Here is a 19,282-nt window from a genome sequence, read left to right on the forward strand (position 1 = left end):
ACCAACAATGTAGGAGGCTTCCCTTTTCTCTGCACTCTCTCCAGCATTTATTATTTGTAGACTTTTTGATGATAGCCATTCTGACTGGTATGAGGTGATACCTCATTACAGTTTTGATTTGCATTTCTCTAATAACTAGTGATGTCAAGCATCTTTTCATGTGACTCTTGGACATCTGTATGTCTTCTTTGGAAAAATATCTATTTAGGCCTTCTGCCCATTTTTGATTGGGTTGTTTGTTTTTTTTTGTTATTGAGTTGTATGAGCTGTTTGTATATTTTGGAAATTAAGCCGTTGTCGATGGCATCGTTTGCAAATATTTTCTCCTAGTTCATAGGTTGTTTTTTCGTTTTGGTTTTCCCTTTTAGTTGTGTTGATATGGTGTATTACATTTATTGATTTTGGGGATTAAACCAATCTCACATTCCTGAAATATATCCCATTTGGTCATGGTGTATAATTCTTTTTATATGTTACTGAGTTTGATTTGCTGGTATTTTGTTGAGGATTTTTGCATTCATATTCATAAGAGATATGGGGTTTTAGTTTTCCTTTTGTGATAGCTTTGTCTAGTTTTTTTAATCAGAATAACACTGGCCTTATAGGATAAGTTGGGAAATGTTCCCTCATCTATTTTTTGCAAGAGTTTGTGATGAATTGGTACTAATTCTTCTTTAAATGTTCAGTAGAATACATCAGTGAAGCCATCTGGATCCTGGTTTTTCTTTGTGGGTAGATTTTTTATTACTAATTTAATATGTTTGTTTTGGGTCTCTTAAGATTGTCTGTTTCTTTCTTTTTTTTTTGGATGTGTTGGGTCTTCGTTGCTACACGCGGGCTTTTCTCTGGTTGCGGCGAGCAGGGGTTGCTCTTCTTTGTGGTGCACAGGCTTCTCACTGCAGTGGCTTCTCTTGTTGCAGAGCACGGGCTCTAGTCGCACAGGCTTCAGTAGTTGTGGCACATGGGCTTAGTTGCCCTGCGGCATGTGGGATCTTCCAGAGCAGGGCTCAAACACGTGTCCCCTGCATTGGCAGGTGGATTCTTAACCACTGTGCCACCAGGTAAGCCCTGTCTGGTTTTTTTTTAGTCAGTTTTGATAGTTAGTGTCTTTATAGGAATCTGCCCATTTCATCTACATTATCTAATTTATCTAATTTATTGGCATACAATCGTTCATACAATTATTCTTTTACAATCCTTTTTATTTCTGTAAGGCCAGTAATGATATCCCCTATTTCATTTCTTTTTTTTTTTTTAATTAATTGATTTATTTATTTTTGGCTGTGTTGGGTCTTCGTTGCTGCACACAGGCTTTCTCTAGTTGTGGCGAGCTGGGGCTACTCTTTGTCACAGTGCGCGGACTTCTCATTGCAGTGGTTTCTCTTGTTGCGGAGCACAGGCTTTAGGTGTGCGGGCTTCAGTGGTTGTGGCATGTGGACTCAGTAGTTGTGGCTCGCAGGCCCTAGAGTGCAGGCTCAGTAGTTGTGGTGCACGGGCTTAGTTGCTCCGTGGCATGTGGGATCTTCCCAGACCAGGGCTCAAACCCTTGTCCTCTGCATTGGCAGGCGTATTCTTAACCACTGTGCCACCAGGGGAGCCCCCCTATTTCATTTCTGATTCTAGTAATTTGAGTCTTAAAATTTTTTTTTCTTGGTCAGTCTAGCTAAAGATTTGTCAGTTTTGTTGATCTTGTCAAAGGACCAGATTTTGTTTCCATTATTTTCTCTATTGTTTTTCTATTCTCTATTTCATTAATTTCCTCTCAATCATTATTATTTTCTTCCTGGCTTGCCTAAGATTTAATTTGCTCCTCCTTTCCCAGTGTCTTAAGGTAGAAGATTAAGGTATTGATTAAAGATCTTTCTTCTTTTTTTAATACCGGCATTTTCAGCTATAAACTGCCTTCTAAGTGCTGCTTTAGTTATATCCCATAAGTTTTGGCATGTTGTTGTTTCGTTTTCATTTTTCTCAAAGTATTTTTTAATTTCCCTTTTGCTTTCTTCTATGACCATTTGGGTATTTAGGAGTGTGTTTTTTAATTTCAAAATACTTGTGTGTTTCCCCATATTCTTTCTGTTATTGATTTCTAATTTCATTCCTTTCTTTTGTGAAATAAAATTCATATTTTATGGCAAGACAAGAAAAATTTAAACAAAATTTTCTCTGCCCTTTGGCCTCCTCTCTTCCCCCATTGTGCATTGTGTATCTGCATTTTGCATCGACCAAACTTTCCCCATTGGCAGAAATTTCCACTCAAACATAAAGAGCAACATTCTCTTAAAATAACTCCTTGAAGATAACATTCCGTCTTGATAAGAGGTCACACTCAGATCTGGATTATGTAAACTGTCAGTAATACATCATTTGATGTACAGTCCTCTGTCTCAAAAAGTTCTTATATAACTGTGTCTTGACTTCTAACTGGCAGAACGGTTCTCGGAGCTTTCTGAGATACTCATCCAAGGTTATATTCCTCAAATTTTGTTTGAATGAAATTTTCCATTTCTTTTCTTAGATCAACTGATTTTTGTTGACACTTTGTTTGAGAACATATTTTGTATTATTCTTATCCTCTTAAATGTACTGAGGTTTGTTTTATCCTGGAGAATCTCCTATGTGTATTTGAGAAGACTGTGTATTCTGCTGTTGTTGGGTGGAGTGCTCTATAGATGTCTATTAAATCTGGTTGGTTTATAGCATTCTTCAAGTCTTCTATTTCTTTACCAGCCTTCTATCTAGTTGTTCTATCCATTTTTGAAAATGGAGTATAGAAGTCTCCAATTATTATTGTAGAACTGTCTATTTTCCCCTTCATTTCTGTCAGTTTTTGCTTTACGTATTTTGATGATCTGTTGTTGGATGCATGTATGTTTACAATTATCATAGCTTCCTGATATAGATTGACCCTTTTATCATTATGAACTATCCCTCTTCATCTCTAATAACATTTGTTGTTAATAGACTTTCAGTCTATTTTGTCTTATATTAGTCACCCTAGTTTCTTTTGCTGTTTGCATTATATATCCTTTTCTATTCTTTTACTTTCTATTTCTTCGTATTGTTGAGTATAAAGTGTGTCTCCTGTAGACAGTATATAGTTGAACCTTTTCAAAAATCTAGTCTGACAATGTCTGTCTTTTGATCCGATTGGTTAATCCATTCACGTGTAAAAGTTACTGGACTGCATTTACAATGGTCATTTTTATTTCTTATACGTCTCATGTGTTTTTTATTCCTCTAACCATTTTCTAGTGCACACACACACACAAAAGGAGTGTATGTGTTTCAAGAAGGGTAACCTGAGTTGTTCCCTATCTTGTATATGCTGAGTTTCTAACCCAGTGTTGAATACAGTATTACAGATACTAGATGATCAATACAGTAGTCTTGTCAAGCAGTTCTTAAAATGTAGAGCAAGACCAGCAGAGGCAATATCACCTGGGAATTTGTTAGAGGAAAAACATTAATCTCTGTAATCAAACTTGGGTTTGATCCCAGCTCTACATTTATAGCTGTGTGATTTGGGGCAAGTCACTAAACCACTGAGTCTTGTTTCCTCATTTAATAATGCTATCTTACAGTGTTCTTGTGAAGGCTGTAAGAGATTAAGTGCGATAACGTAAATAATTCTACTACCATGTCAGGACTTCTACCATGTTAATTTTCTTTCTCACTGCCATAATATAACAAAAACTTCTACCTGTTTTCTCTGTATTTTCAGTGTAACTACCAGCAGCTTAAATAACTTAAACCACTTCTCATTTTAGCAATTACTGAGAAGGAAAAATGCAGAAACAGGAATAGGAATAGAAAACATGAAGTTGTGTGGTAGGTTAGCAGAGGAAAAGAGAAATTCAGTCGGAGCTCATCTTTCAAGATGCCCAGAAAAATTAGGTGGCAATTTAAATACCACTTTGGATGCTGATATATGCTCCAGGTCTGAAATTATAGCAATTTTTTAAAAAATCACTGTTTCCCTGTATTTTTTTTATTAATACTTTTACTGAGAGTATGAAAATAATCCTGCCAGGTAGATAGGCCAGGCATTACTATCTCCATTTTGCAGGGACCTAAAGCTCAGAGGGATTAAGTGACTTGCCTGTGATTACAGGACTAGTTGGTGGGGAAGCTGGAATTGAAGCCATGTCAGTTAATTGCAAATTGCACAGTTATCACAGTTTTGGGGAAGGTCTCAAAATAAAGGATGTACTGAGAGGATAAAGGTCACACTATGTATCTGGATAATACTATTTTTTTTTTAATTTTATTTTTTTTTTATTTTTGGGTGCATTGGGTCTTCGTTGCTGTGTGTGGGCTTTCTCTGGTTGCAGTGAGTGGGGGCTACTGTTCGTTGCGGTGTGTGGGCTTCTCATAGTGGTGGCTTCTCTTGTTGTGGAGCACGGGCTCTAGGCACGCGGGCTTCAGTAGTTGTGGCACGCAGGCTCAGTAGTTGTGGCTCGCGGGCTCTAGAGCGCAGGCTCGGTAGTTGTGGCGCACGGGCTTAGCTGCTCCGCGGCATGTGGGATCTTCCCGGACCAGGGCTTGAACCCTTGTCCCCTGCATTGGCAGGCGGATTCTTAACCACTGCGCCACCAGGGAAGCCCTGGATAATACTATTGAATGAATAAATATCTGATTTACAAGTAAAAATCTTGTTACGATGAACATCATTGCAGAGATTCTATTTAAGAGGATGTCCATGCTGTTTGCAGTACAGACTTCAGGAGCTGAGGGTAGGAAATTGTATGTGGATATTTATTATGAGCAAAAGTTTAAACAACATGCATAATGTTTCTTTTTTTTTTTGGCTACACTGAGGGGCTTATGGGATCTTAGTTCCCCGACCAGGGATTCAACCCCAGGCCCCCTGCAATGAAAACGCTGAGTCTTGACCACTGGACCGCCAGGGAATTCTGACAACATGAGTAATGTTTCTGAAGTCTTCATAATTTGACTTGACTATACATGGACTTTATGGTAGTACATATATTGCTGTTTTACTGTACCATTTGAAGGTGTCACTGAGTAGAATCTGTGTACAGATTAGGTCATGTGTAAGTATACAGGACTACGTTACTCAATCTCCTTAGCATGCTAGACCGTAAGATTCTTGAGGGCAGAGCTTATGTTTTATAACCCCATGATCTCATAGTACCTACCACTAATGAATGAATAAATACATAAATGTGTGAGTGAATGCACTTGCCTTAAAATCATTGTCTGTTTACTCCCCTCTTGTCAAAGTACCTTTCTTTATTTCTGACCCCCAGAATCAGAAATAGACCTATTCTGTCCTGTTAGTCAAAAATATTTCCACCTAACCACCTCACACTGGTTAGAATGGTCATCATTAAAAAGTCTACAAATAACAAATGCTGGAGAGGGGGTGGAGAAAAGGGAACCCTCCTACTCTGTTGGTGGGAATGTAAGTTGGTGCAGCTGCTACGGAAAACAATATGCAGGTTCCTCAAAAAACTAAAAATAGAGTTGCCATATGATCCAGCAATCCCACTCCTGGGCATATGCCTGGGCAAAACTATAATTCAAAAAGATACATGCAACCCTATGTTCATAGCAGCACTATTCACAATGGAAATAACCTAAATGTCCATCGACAGATGAATGGATAAAGAAGATGTGGTACATATATACAATGGAATACTACTCAGCCATAAAAAAGAATGAAATAATGCCATTTGCAGCAACATGAATGGACCTAGAGATTATCATACTAAGCAAAGTAAGTCAGAAAGAGGAAGACAAATACCATATATCGCTTATATGTGGAATCTAAAATATGACACAAATGAACTTATCTATCAAACAGAAAAAGACTCACAGACATAGAAAATAGACTTGGGGGGGGGGTCTGGGCAAGATGGCAGAAGAGTAAGACGCGGAGATCACCTTCCTTCCCACAGATACATTAGAAATACATCTACACGTGGAACTGCTCCTACAGAACACCCACTGAACGCTGGCAGAAGACGTCAGACCTCCCAAAAGATGTTATAAAAAAATAAAAAGAAAATAGACTTGTGGTTGCCAAGGGGGAGGGATGGAGTGAGGGTTTGGGGTTAGCAGAGGTAAACTATTATATACATAATGGGTAAACAACAAGGTCCTACTATATAGCACAGGGAAATATATTCAGTATCCTGTGATAAACCATAATGGAAAAGAATATGAAAAAGAATATGTATATATATATATATATATATATGTATAACTGAATCACTTTGCTGTATAGCAGAAATTAACACATTGTAAATCAACCATAGTTCAATAAATAAATTTAAAAACAAACAAACAAACAAAATATTTCCACCTAGGCCCAGACTAAATTCCCTCCAGAACCAAGATCCTTTCTTCCCTGTACCACTGGTTTATCCCCTAATGACAGTTCAAAATGACTCTCAGTCATTTGGATGCTGTGTTGGGGTCCTCTGAACTGCTCACCTAAATTTGCTTACCACCACTTTCATTATCCCACTCAGTTCTTATGAACCAAGTTTCCGATCAAAATCAGCACAGCTTGGCCAAAAAAAAAAAAAAAAAAAGAACTTGGAGATCAGGGCTCCCCAACCCTCGGGCCGTGGACCAGTACTGGTCCGTGGCCTGTTAGGAACCAAGCCGCACAGCAGGGGGTGAGAGGCAGGCGAGCAAGCGAAGCTTCATCTGCCACTCCCCATCGCTCCCCACTGCTCGCATTACCGCCTGAACCATTCCCCACACCCCACCCCCATCCGTGGAAAAATTGTCTTCCATGAACCGGTCCCTGGTGCTAAAAAGGTTGGGGACCACTGTTGTAGATGGTATCCTGCAAGGAAAGAAACATACCTTCCTCTTTGCTTTTCCCTCTTCCTGCTGGACTAAATGTTAACTTTTCATCTTGGGCTGCATGGATGAGAGCATCATATTATGGATGGCAGAATAGTAAGACTGATGAAATCTTGAAATCTAAATCCCCAGTATCATCGAGCCTATGTGTCAGCCCTGGACTGTATACGCTGGGACTGCCACATGAGTAACAAATAATTTCTACCTTGTTTATGTCGCTATTATGAAGTCTTGTTACAGTTTCTGAATCAAGTTTTTGCTTAACACCTTGTGCAATCTACGTGAGTGGCACTCCCTGGAGTTGTACAGCATGGGGACCTTGAACTCAACTTCCCACTAACAGAGTAAGGTGAAGACAAGTTCAGAAAGATCAAAAACTTTTCTGAAGTCAAACTACTATGTGATGTGAGACTGAACACAGATCTACATGATACCAAATAGTGACAATACTAGATTCTACCCTAGCTTTTCACTTTGTGAAATGTTGTCCAGAAGAAAAGTTCCACTACTTATACTCTTACAGTATACGGGAAGTCATTTCAATTCCCACCTAAAACCAGCAGCAATGGCTGTATGGGTATCAACAACAACCAAAAAAATGTGAGTGTCCCTAGGATGTGTGCTGTCCTTAGTGATAGCAATGGTAATAAGGAATCCTGTTTGATTGTACTACTGTACTTCTGCAATGACACTAATATCACAGTGCACAGATACAATCTCAGCCTTCCTTCTCAATTGTCTTGCTTTGCTCCCTGGACAAGTTCCTTCTTCCCGTCTGCCATCCACAGCAAACCACACAGGCTGAGTTAGGCAGGGGAAATGGCTCCAACGAGAGCGACCCTTGATGTTTAACAAGGTCGAGGACAGCGAGGTGTTGACCTGAGTGTGACTGGGCAGCTGAGACAAAGCTAGGTAGTAAATCTGACATTTATTTTGGATAGAGAAAAAGAGAGTTAACAGTTACTGAGTGTCTACTATGTGTTAATACCTGTGCTAGGCTTCCATTGTATATTGTGTCATTTAAACTTTACAATAACCACAGGAGGTAGGTATTATTCCCACTTACCAGTGAGAAAACAAAGACTATAATATAAAGTCACATAGTAGGTGACAGAGCAATGATTTGAAACCAGGTCTGGCTTCAAAATCCATGTTTTTCCGCTATACCTTGTGGCCTTTAAACTTTTTAAAGTCCTTTCAAAAACGTTATTTTCTCATTTTCAAATATATCATCTCCCTTATATAACCCTGAAGAGCATCTTCAAGAAATTTTCCAGGCCTTTAATGTGTTTGGCATGCCCAGTAAGATATTCTGCAGCAGAATCCAGCTGATCCTTTGCCGCAGTGCAACAAAATGTGCCAGTTGGCAACAAGATGAGCTTAAACTGGAATGCAAATCAGAGTACTACTTCCTCAGAAGACAAAGTTTTACTACGGAAAAGAACAGTCAACTGAACTAAACAGTGTATTCAGTGACATAATTGATTTCATTCTCTCAGAAGCTCCTTATTTCATTGCCAGCTGATCATAGTTTGTTGACCTGTACTGTTCTGATCATTGTGCTTTGGGAGAAAATAGAGTACATTTTCATAAGCCCACCTGGAACACCTCTACAATGAGAACACATTATATGTACTATTTCATTTTGCAAATAGAAAAGAAAGGAGAAAAGCTAAATTTCCAACAAAAATGTGTAATCTGACATAAAGTAAAATATTACTTAGGATTCATCTATTGATTGAGTCATTCATTCATTCATTCAAGACTAGTATACAAAGAGAGATATTTAGGACTGTCTCTGCCTTCTTCTAAGAAGGGGATGGGGTAGGTAAGCACCAATTTAAAGAAAAATCATTATAGTAAAATGTGATTATCCTTGATTCCTTTTTGTCTTCCCGTATCATCAGCAAATTCTTTTGGCTCTTATCTTCAAAATATAACCAGAATTTTTGCTACGTCCTTCCACCCAGGGCAACTGCACTTCACAAGTCCAGAGGACGTCATTTGCATTTTATTGTATTTATTTATTTATTTATTTGGCTGCATCGGGTCTTGGTTGCAGGATCTTCATTGTGGTATTTTGGCACGTGGGATCTTCCGTTGCAGCGTGCGGGCTCTTCACTGCGGTGCGCAGGCTTCTTTCGTGTTGTGGCGCGCGGGCTCAGTAGTTGTAGCACGCAGGCTTAGTTGCCCCACGGCGTGTGGGATCTTAGTTCCTCGACCAGGGATCGAAGCCCCGTCCCCTGCACTGAAAGGCGAGTTCTTAGCTACTGGACCGCCAGAGAAGTCCTTTCACTTGCATTTTGGTCTCCACGAATAGTGTCCTGTTTCCACAGCTCTCCACCCTCTGCACTCCCTCCTCTATCTCCCTAGACCAAGCTACCATCATCTCGTTTAACTTCTTGTTTCTACTTTTGCTCCACCACTCTTGCTTATTCTCCCCACAGCAGCGCGTGTCACTCCACTGCTCAAAAGCCTCCAATGGCTTCTCATCCCACACAGAAGAACACTGAGTCCTTCCTGTAGCCTGCAAGCCCCACCTTATCTGAAGTAGGCGACAAGGTCATTTTCTAAAAATGACAGGGGATAGGCTGAGTTGGGGACAGGAATAGCATGGTGAGCAACTGAAATAGTCACATATTGAGAGGAACAGGAAGGGGAGCTGACAGATAAAAGGATTGTCAGGGGCCCAATCCTTTAATACCATTAATTTCTAGTAGTTCCAGTCTGAAATGTGCAGTCTTCTCTAACCATGCCATGAGGGTAAGGGTAAATGTAAGGGTAGAGAAAAATGCATGCTAGTTTTTGCTGCAAATCAAATTCTCCCAACACTTAATGACTTAAAACAGCAAACATTTATTATTTCTCATGATTCTATGTGTCAGCTGGATGGTTCTTCTGTTCTGGGCCAGCTCAGTTGGATTAAATGGTCTAGGATGGCCTTTTTCAAATACTTGATGGTTGGTAGACTGGTTGTTGTGGAGAGACCTCAGCTGGGCCTTGTTATTTCTGCTTCAAATGTCCTCTCCTTCTCCAGCAGGCTAGCTCAGGCTTCTTCACTTAGTGAGCTCAGTGTTCCAAAGAGCAGGAAGAGCAAACCCCACATGTGCCCTCATCTTTTAAGCCATTGCTCAAGTCATAGTTGCTAATGTCCCTTGACTAAAGCAAGAAATACTATCAAGCCCAGAGTCAGTGTGAGAGGGGACAACACAAGGTCATAGATACAGGGAGGAGTGAAAGAACTGGGGGAAATACTACCATGGGAAAGTAAATTACACATTGAACTAGGCTTAGGGTTTTCTGGGCAGGGTCAGAGAAGGCTAAGGCTGCAAGCAAGTACAGAGTTGTGTGAAAAACTATGTTGTTTACATGAATAACCATGGGCTGCTGCTGAGAAGAAAAGGAAATGAGATCGGGGGTGTTTACAGACTGGGAGAAAATGATGTTATGACAATTTTGGAACCCATTCCAACATGGGCAGGTGCCATTCCCACACCAACAAGCAATTCTTGGGCACCAGCTGGGTGTCCTACAATTTAACTCAATTCTCAATTCGACAGGTTAACGGCACAGTCTTACAAGACTACCCACCCCGCTTCAGATGTCAATCACACTTAGGCTTACTGGGTTTAGATCTATATTGAAGATGTCTGAAAGAATAAGGAACAACAAAGTGATATAAATTGAACGCATGAAACTTATATGATGTTATAAAGCAACGTAACCTCAATAAAAAATAAAGTTTAGAAAGTGACAGAAACTGAAAAAGGATGAAATGGAACTTTTAGAAATAAAAAACAGCAATCAGAATTCAAAAAAATCATTGGATGGATTTAATAGATTAGTCACAGATGGAAAGAAAATTAATAAAATGCTACGGACACCTTTCTAGGTTTGAGGTACTCATATTTTTCTGTTCCATTTTATTCTATCTTAATTTTGAAATTCCTAGATGGTTGAGACCCAATAAACTGATTTCACACCTCCCATGCTATCTTTTATTCAATATAATTTAATTAAAACTGATGATTGCACCATTTAATGTAACAGTGTAAGGGAAATACAATTTTATTTTAAAAAAACCTTTCATTACAAGACAAAGTTGAGGACTGAAATTTGTACCTCAGACAAATCCCTTAGGTGCTGGTTTCTCCAGAATAAACTAGATGCAGCTGACTTCATTAACGCCTCCCCTGTGGCTCTTTCACTCTTGGGCAGAAAGAGGAATCAGACTTACCTTAGGTAGAAGGAAAGTTCAGTTTTTAGTCTGACCTGTGGGTCGATAACATTTTCCATTGGGAAATTTTTAAACTAGTGAAGTGCCACGTATGAAGTAAACTTAGTTAAGGTAACGGTAAGTATAGAATTAATACAGAGTTTATTAGCCCCAATATTATATTTGGAAGGACTCATTGATTTCCACTGGTTACTAGTATTCACTAATCTGCGAGGAGACAAGAAAAATAAGGTCTATGGAGTTTTTCATAAAGCTGCATTTATTTATTTAAAAGGACTGACTTTTTAGAGGATATGTTTTTTATTTTTATTTTGGGGGTCAAAATATAATTTTAAAATGAAATGAGGCTAATAGAAAATGGCAGTTATTTTTGGTTTTGTCTCACAGACTGTTGAAATTTAAAAATTGCTGTCATGTTGAGTCCCAAAATTATTTTGAAAATTTAGACTGACCCACAAAGTTCAAAAGACTGGGAATACCATCAATGTTGTCTACTATTATCTATTCAGCCAACAAATATTATGAGGGCCCACTATGTGCTAAGAAATGGGCACAAATAAGAAAATGACTGCACTGTATGCCCTCCTGCTTACAGTGAGAAAGGGACACATTGATCTGTAGTTACTAACAAGTTAAGTAGTGTTAGGTCTTCTGGGAGCACCTGTGAGGGAAAGCCTGTTTGGGGAATCAACCTCTTAGTAAAAGAAGAAATGAAGCTAAGCTGTCTTGAAAATGCACAGGTATTTGCCTGCTGATGAGGGAAAAGCAATGGAGGCAAGAGAAAATTTTAAATAGTTCTAGATGGCCAGAGTTGGGGTATCCACTAAAGACTAAGATAAGGAGAGGATGAAAAGGGAGGTAACTCAAGATAAAAGAGGTTTTATAGGCTCAGCTAAGGACTTTGATTTTTTTAAAATAATTGTGATAAAAAACACAACATAAAATTTACCATTTTAAACATTTTTAAGTTTACAGTTCAGTAGTGTTAGGTATATTCACATTGTTGTGAAATAAGAACTTGACTATCCTATAAGCCACTGAGATGAATGGAATGGAAAGATTTTAGGCTAGGATTGGAGATTTAGGAAGATTGTTTTAGAAAGTGAGGGTCATAGGAGGTAAGGGATGTAGGTTAGAAAGACTGGAAGAGATGAAAGGACTTAAAGGCTTGTGGGAGTGATGTGAGTCGGGGTAGGTTTCTGGCTTGGTTGCAGGGTTTTTTGCCAGACGGGAAGTTAGAGAAGGGAACTCAACATACCACTGGCTGAGTACCAAGCCTGTATGGGCCAGCTTTCCAGGGACGTCACACTTGAAGCTAGCAGGCCACATCTAGCCAGAATGTATTTCGTTATCCCCTGCAATTAAAATAAACTTGAAAAATTGAAGTATCTGGCAACACTGGAACCATAGTCCGTCAGGGAGAAAATGAGCAGCACTCACTCCATTAAAACAAACAAACAAAAAATCCAACACTTTCTATTAATGTATAGGAAACTTACAGAAAAGTACACAAGTAAGCGTACAGCTTGATGGATGTTCACAAAGCGAACGTACTCCACTAACCAGCATCCTTATCAACAAACAGAACCTTACCAATATCTCAGAAGTTATCCTTATTTAATCCTAACAATCTTACGAGATAGAGCACACTACTGCCTCCTTTTTAAATACGAGGAAACTGAAGCATAGACAGGTCACAAGGCTAAATACTTAAATTAGCTTATGAACCTAGATCTGCTGTCTGATCTCTAATCCCACGCTGTCGAAGAAGAAACAGGCTTGAAGGTGAGTTCAGCTTCGAACGATGCTGAGTGGGCGTCCTCCCACGGAAACCTACTTCCGGGCGTCAGAGCCACGGGAACCTCAGGTAACCAAGGAGTCCGCACCTCAGGTTGCCAGCGCCCCCGCCTCCGAGCGCGGCCCCCACAGCGAGCGGCCCGCGGCGTGCTGCGCAGCCTCCCCCCACTCGAGGGCGCTGTCGCAGCCACGGTCAGACGCGTGCCTCTCTCTGATGTCGCGATATTCTTGAGGCCGGAAGAACTAAGATCGAAGGTCACGTAGACAGAGCGTCCCGCCCCGCACCCCTAAGATCTCGCGCGAGTTTAACTTCCGCCCTTTTGGCTCTAGGAGCAGCACTATGGCGGTCGGAAAGAACAAGCGCCTTACGAAAGGCGGTAAAAAGGGAGCCAAGAAGAAAGTGTAAGTGGCAACTATCGTGGCCCCCCGGTTTTGGGGGTCCTACTGGAGTCGGCGGGCGGTTTCTCAGTCGTGGTGTGGGCCGGATGGCGAGGATGCTAGTTGGATTGCGCGGGCCGTGCCGGGTTGATGAATTCCGAACCGCAGCCTGGCGGATCTGGGTGCTGCTTTGCGGCGGACCCGCTGCTTACCCCCTGGCCTTGTGGGCCTTATGCGCGCCCCTTTTGAGTCCGATTGCTGCCGCGATTAGGGACTGGCGTGTTCCGTTTTGTGGGCTCCCGGGCCTCGTAAGTTTCTCGGGTAATGCCCTTCGAAGAGCTGGAGTTGTGAAAGGCACTTTTCTTGTCCATCCGGGACCTCGCGTCCCTCCCCTGCTTGGGCCGGGTGGAACCTGGGAGCTCCTGCTAGCTTGAGGCCCTAAGGAGCCTGAGTTACCAGTATGTGTTTTCATGTACTAGTAAAGTTGAAGAGACGTGCATGTTATTTGGAGGCAGTGTTGCCGGTGTAATGGAAGCACCGATGGGTGGGGGGGTGGGGGGTGGGAGTGTATATGTTCGTGGCATAATTTACCAAAGTGTCAGGCCTGCACAGTGAAATAGACATGGTGGGAAGAACTAGATTTTACATATGCGCCCCTCACCTAACTGAGAGGAATAGTTTACACCAGTGTCTACATGTCAGTTAGCTTTTTAGAGTAATTGGAATGAGGGAAATTAAAAAAACAAATTATGTGATCTGCGATAAAATTTAAGCATGTTTTTAAATCCAGGGTTGACCCATTTTCTAAGAAAGATTGGTATGATGTGAAAGCACCAGCTATGTTCAATATAAGAAATATTGGGAAAACACTAGTCACGAGAACTCAAGGAACCAGTGAGTATATTTTTCTTCGTTTGTATTTTTCTTAAACTGAGACATGTATGTATCTTGGTCTACTTTTTGTTCTGTGGTGGGATACATTAAGGAAGTGTCAGCTCTTGGTTGCAGCTTTGGGCCCTTTGGGGCTTGTTTTTAGTACAGCACTTGTAGAAGCAAGATGGCACTTTTAGAATTACCAATGAAATGTGCATGGGTAGTTTTGAGCTTCTAATGAGCCCTGTCAGTAAGTCGTTGGTGTCCATGTGGATTTGGTTGACAAAAGTTAAGGTCTTTATAATTTATCATTAGGTTTCTAAACTTAATGCTTGACTATTAACTTAGTTGGCTTGACTTTGCTTATGTGCTTCCTAACGTTAACAATTGATTCTTGTTTTGTAGAAATCGCATCTGATGGCCTCAAGGGTCGTGTGTTTGAAGTGAGCCTTGCTGATCTGCAGAATGATGAAGTTGCATTTAGAAAATTCAAGCTTATTACTGAGGATGTTCAGGGCAAAAACTGCCTGACTAATTTCCATGGCATGGATCTTACCCGTGACAAAATGTGCTCCATGGTCAAAAAATGGCAGGTGAGAACAAAAGTTCTCTAAAGTGCATGGTGCTGTGCCGTGCATGACCAAAGATGTCATGATTTAATGTCAGGAAAGGAGCGTGTTGTGCATTTGAGGTTTAGATTTCATTTTAAGTCCTTGATGTTTTCTTGCTGTTATTAAGTGTGCACTCTTGGATCGGCACTGTTGAACTTGAGCAACAGCAGTGAGGCTGTTTAAATTAAATTTAGTTATTTATTTGTTTAAATTGAGTTCAAGATTTAATATTGGATTATCATCAGGGTTTTTTTGCTGCATGGATTAGTGGCTGGTTGAAGAACATTTAGGTGCAGGTTTGCAGTTTTAGCTTTGCCTGTCCTCAGAATACCTTTGGACATCAGAATCTAGTGAATTTTATAGTGAAAGGATGGATTGGGCTAGTTTTGATTATCTATTGTGCTATAATAGGAGTGGCAGAGCCTCTGGTGTGAGACTGAAATTTTGGCTCTTTTTCCCAGTTATGTTCTCTTTGGAAAGTAACTTAAAGCTTGCTAAGCCTTGGTTTCTTTATCTGTAAGATGTAGGTAAGAATATTAGCTCGTGGGGCTTCCCTGGTGACGCAGTGGTTAAGAATCCACCTGCCAATGCAGGGGACCGGGTTCGAACCCTGGACCGGGAAGATCCCACATACTGCGGAGCAACTAAGCCCGTGGGCCACAACTACTGAGCCTGTGCTCTAGGGCCCTCGAGCCACAACTAGTGAAGCCTGCGCGCCTAGAGCCTGTGCTCCGCAATAAGAGAAGCCACCTCAGTGAGAAGCCCGTGCACCACAACAAAGAGTAACCCCTGCTCGTCACAACTAGAGAAAAGCCTGTGCGCAGCAACGAAGACACAGCTCAGCCAAAAAAAAAGAATATTAGCTCATGGAATTATGAGGATGAAATAAAAGATCCATGTAGACATGCTTAGTACAGAGCTTGACACAGAAAGCATCAGTACCCATTGGTTTAACTACAGGAAATAATGGTTCAGATGTGTCTGGCTAACCATCCCGTTTGGGGATGTTTTTTGTGTGGGAATGAATGATGACAAAATGTTTCGGTCCCGTATGATATGATTATACTGTTACATTTATTTCTGATACTCTCCTAAGGTTTTATAGTTGCATTTCTGGAAATATTTTAAGGTCCTTTCACTATAATTGTATTATATTCATTTTTTAGACTAAGATAAAGTTAACAAAATGCAAAGAAGTCAATTAGTTTTTGTTGGTACCTAAGATAGTTTTTGTTTTTTGAATTGAGGTAGTAATAAGACTAATGATGGATTTTTAAAAATTATAGTTGTGAAATTAAATATTTAATCCTCAGCTTGGCTTTAGTTTGGAACATAAAGGACGTTTTAAAATATATGTATTTGTGTTATTACAACATTTCAACTATTCAGAACACAGTTTTTAAAATGGAATAGGTTTAGATGTTGGTATTGTAGAGTCCCTTGGAACCTATTTTTCTCTTCCTTGCAGAGTTAAAGAATTGATTGGGGGAGGAGCAGGTGGTTAAAGGCTGGCATGTGTCTGTAAAAGGCATGTATATATGAAAGGGGGGGTTGCTGTGGGGAGATAGTGATAACCTAGAGGGGAGGGGGGAAGACAGCTGAGAGGACTCCGTACTTATTTAATTAGATATGGAGGATAGTAAGAATTTGGGGTAATTGTTGGTAAGTTCACTTTAAGGAGGTTAACTCTGTAAATTAGTCATTTATATTATACTTAATATGTGTAATGAGTCCTTGGCCTCCACTTAAAAAAAATTTATTTATTTATTATTTTTGGCTGTGTTGGGTCTTTGTTGCTGCACGCAGGCTTTCTCTAGTTGCGGTGAGCGGGGGCTACTCTTTGTTGCGGTGCGCGGGCTTCTTGTTGCGGAGCATGGGCTCTAGGTGCACGGGCTTCAGTAGTTGTGGCACGTGGACTTCAGTAGTTGTGGCTCGTAGGCTCTAGAGTGCAGGCTCAGTAGTTGCGGTGCACGGGCTTAGTTGCTCCGTGGCATGTGGGATCTTCCCGGACCAGGGCTTGAACCTGTGCCCCCTGAATTGGCAGGCGGATTCTTAACCACTCTGACACCAGGGAAGCCACACTTTTTTTAAAATTAGAATTTGAGAGGTAAAAATAGGTAACATTAAAACCTGGCACATCTTTTTTTCACTAGACCATGATTGAAGCTCACGTTGATGTCAAGACTACCGATGGATATTTGCTTCGTCTCTTCTGTGTGGGTTTTACTAAAAAACGCAACAATCAGATTCGGAAGACCTCTTATGCCCAGCACCAGCAGGTCCGCCAGATCCGCAAGAAGATGATGGAAATCATGACCCGAGAGGTGCAGACAAATGACTTGAAAGAGGTGGTCAATAAATTGTAAGTGTTTTCCCTCACAACGCAACCCTCAGATGAGACAAGGTGGGGTCAGACTATGTTTAAATTCTGTCTGTGAAACCGTCTAGCTGCATCTCTTGAAATGAAAGCATATTAAGTGTTCAGTAAATGTTATTCGTTGGTTTATTTATCCTTTTTTTGGATGAAGCTCTCTCCTGGCAGTGAGACTTGAAGCCCAGGACTTGCCTTTGCCTTAGAAAATGCATTGAATAGATAAACCCTTCACAATCAGTTATGTATGGGGATAAGTGATGATAAAATGTTTCGGTCCCAGATGATGTCTGATGATAAAACTGTTAACATTTTTCTGATGTTCCCATGCAGTTGGCTAAGAGGGGTGTATGAAAAAGGCATAAGGCTTGGACTCAGAAGGCTCAAATGCTAATTTTGCTACTAACTAGCTGTATAATTCAGATCATTTAACCTTCACCTATGAAGGGGCAATAACAGAATGAGGATTACTGTGGATTAAATGAAATGTCGGTTTATTCTAATTTATCATTACTGGTTTGCAGGATTCCAGACAGCATTGGAAAAGACATAGAAAAGGCCTGCCAATCTATTTATCCACTCCATGATGTCTTTGTTAGAAAAGTAAAAATGCTGAAGAAGCCCAAGTTTGAATGTAAGTGAGAAACCACAGGATTCCTGAAAGAAAAAATTGTGTGGATAAATACATTGTTTGGTGGTTTTATGTTGTTGTTTTGAGGCCAAGATGATGGTACTTTTTTTTGTCTTGCCTACATAGTATTGAAGATAACTGTTTCATGATATGGTATGCTATAACTAACAATTTTTTCTTCCTTTTAGTGGGAAAACTCATGGAGCTACATGGTGAAGGTAGTAGTTCTGGAAAAGCTACTGGGGACGAGACAGGTGCTAAAGTTGAACGAGCTGATGGATATGAGCCACCAGTCCAGGAATCTGTTTAAAAATCAGACTTTTAATGGCGACAAATAAAAGACCTCATTTGTGATATTTTATTTCTGATCAGTCTTTTTAAATAATCTGACAATAATCAGGTGTTCTGATTTGATAGTAATGTGGTGAATTTTTCTGACCTTTTGTGTGGATTTTATTCACTGCTCTTAGTTACTAAGTAGCTGAGAAAGGGTAGTGATCTGTTTTCAACTGGAATGGTCTGGACATGTTAGAGATGGTGAATAAAAGGAAACACTTTCTTTACATGGGTTAAGTTTTTAAGGTGGTTCTCACATCATCTAGAAGGTTTGTTAAAACATTGCAGGGCCCTGCCCCTGGAGTTTCTGATTTAGTAGTTTTAGGGTGAGCTCTGAAAATTTGCATTTTTAACATTTTCAGGTGATGCTGGTGGTCAGAAACCATGCTTTGTGAACCACTGTGCTAGACTGATAACATAGTGGAAACAGAAGAGCACAGTGGCATTTAGGTTTTTGTTTTTTGTTTTCTTTTCGTTTTTAAAAATCTAAGTGCTCTCTTTTCTCTAGCAGTAAATGCCCCACTGTATCCCTTAATGGTCAAGCTGAAGTTGGCTAGAGAGATAAGAGAAATTGGTTATTGGTCTCCTATTAAGTGGGCATTTAATGCTGCCCACTATCCAGTATTTCCTCCTAGTCGGTCACCCATTCTGTTCTATACCTCTTCTCCCAAACCTCCAACTTTCTCATTCTCAGTTCAGCTGATGACCTTGCTTCTTGAGAACAGATGACAAGAGGACCTCATAAATGCCTGTTATTTCTACCCTGCCATCTGTGCATTTCTCGCTTTTTCTGCCTTCCCTCTTGTAACTGGGTGAATTGTGCAAGGACGAGCATCAGATTCCACCTTCTCTTGCCTAGTCAAGTTCTTGGCTCCACCAATTGTCACCTTTATCAGTATTCCTTCTACAAGTCCTATCAGCATACAAACAAATCCTCTGCCCTTCCAGATATCCCCCTATTCAGATCCCTTATAGCAAAGCTCAAAAGAGTTAACCATATGTCTTGTATTTAATTTTACTTTTCTTGAATCTGCTGCAACCACTCTAAGGAAACTGTTGCCGTCAAAATTACCAGATGTCATTGCTAAGTCCAGTGGTTCATTCTTGGCCTTCATTTTACTTGATCTCTATTAGTGACATTTCACAGTCGATTTTCCCTGTGTTTCTTAACTGTCTTCTGGAATTGCACCTCGGTTTTTCCTCCCATG

At 40.4% G+C, this 19,282-nt stretch overlaps 1 protein-coding gene across 1 annotated transcript; it reads left to right on the forward strand.

Annotated features, from left to right (window-relative positions):
• The first annotated feature begins 13,115 nt into the window (after nt 1–13,115).
• Nucleotides 13,116–18,099, forward strand: RPS3A (ribosomal protein S3A). Its single transcript, XM_082389042.1, has 6 exons — nt 13,116–13,276; nt 14,043–14,146; nt 14,531–14,718; nt 16,890–17,098; nt 17,632–17,741; nt 17,927–18,099. Exons 1-6 carry the CDS (start codon nt 13,215–13,217, stop codon nt 18,046–18,048), a joined length of 795 nt encoding a protein of 264 aa, XP_082245168.1. The 5' UTR covers nt 13,116–13,214; the 3' UTR covers nt 18,049–18,099.
• The last annotated feature ends 1,183 nt before the right edge of the window (nt 18,100–19,282 follow it).

The sequence above is a fragment of the Balaenoptera borealis genome, assembly GCF_965194805.1.
Source record: "Balaenoptera borealis genome assembly, chromosome: 4".
NCBI classification, from domain to species: domain Eukaryota; kingdom Metazoa; phylum Chordata; class Mammalia; order Artiodactyla; family Balaenopteridae; genus Balaenoptera; species Balaenoptera borealis.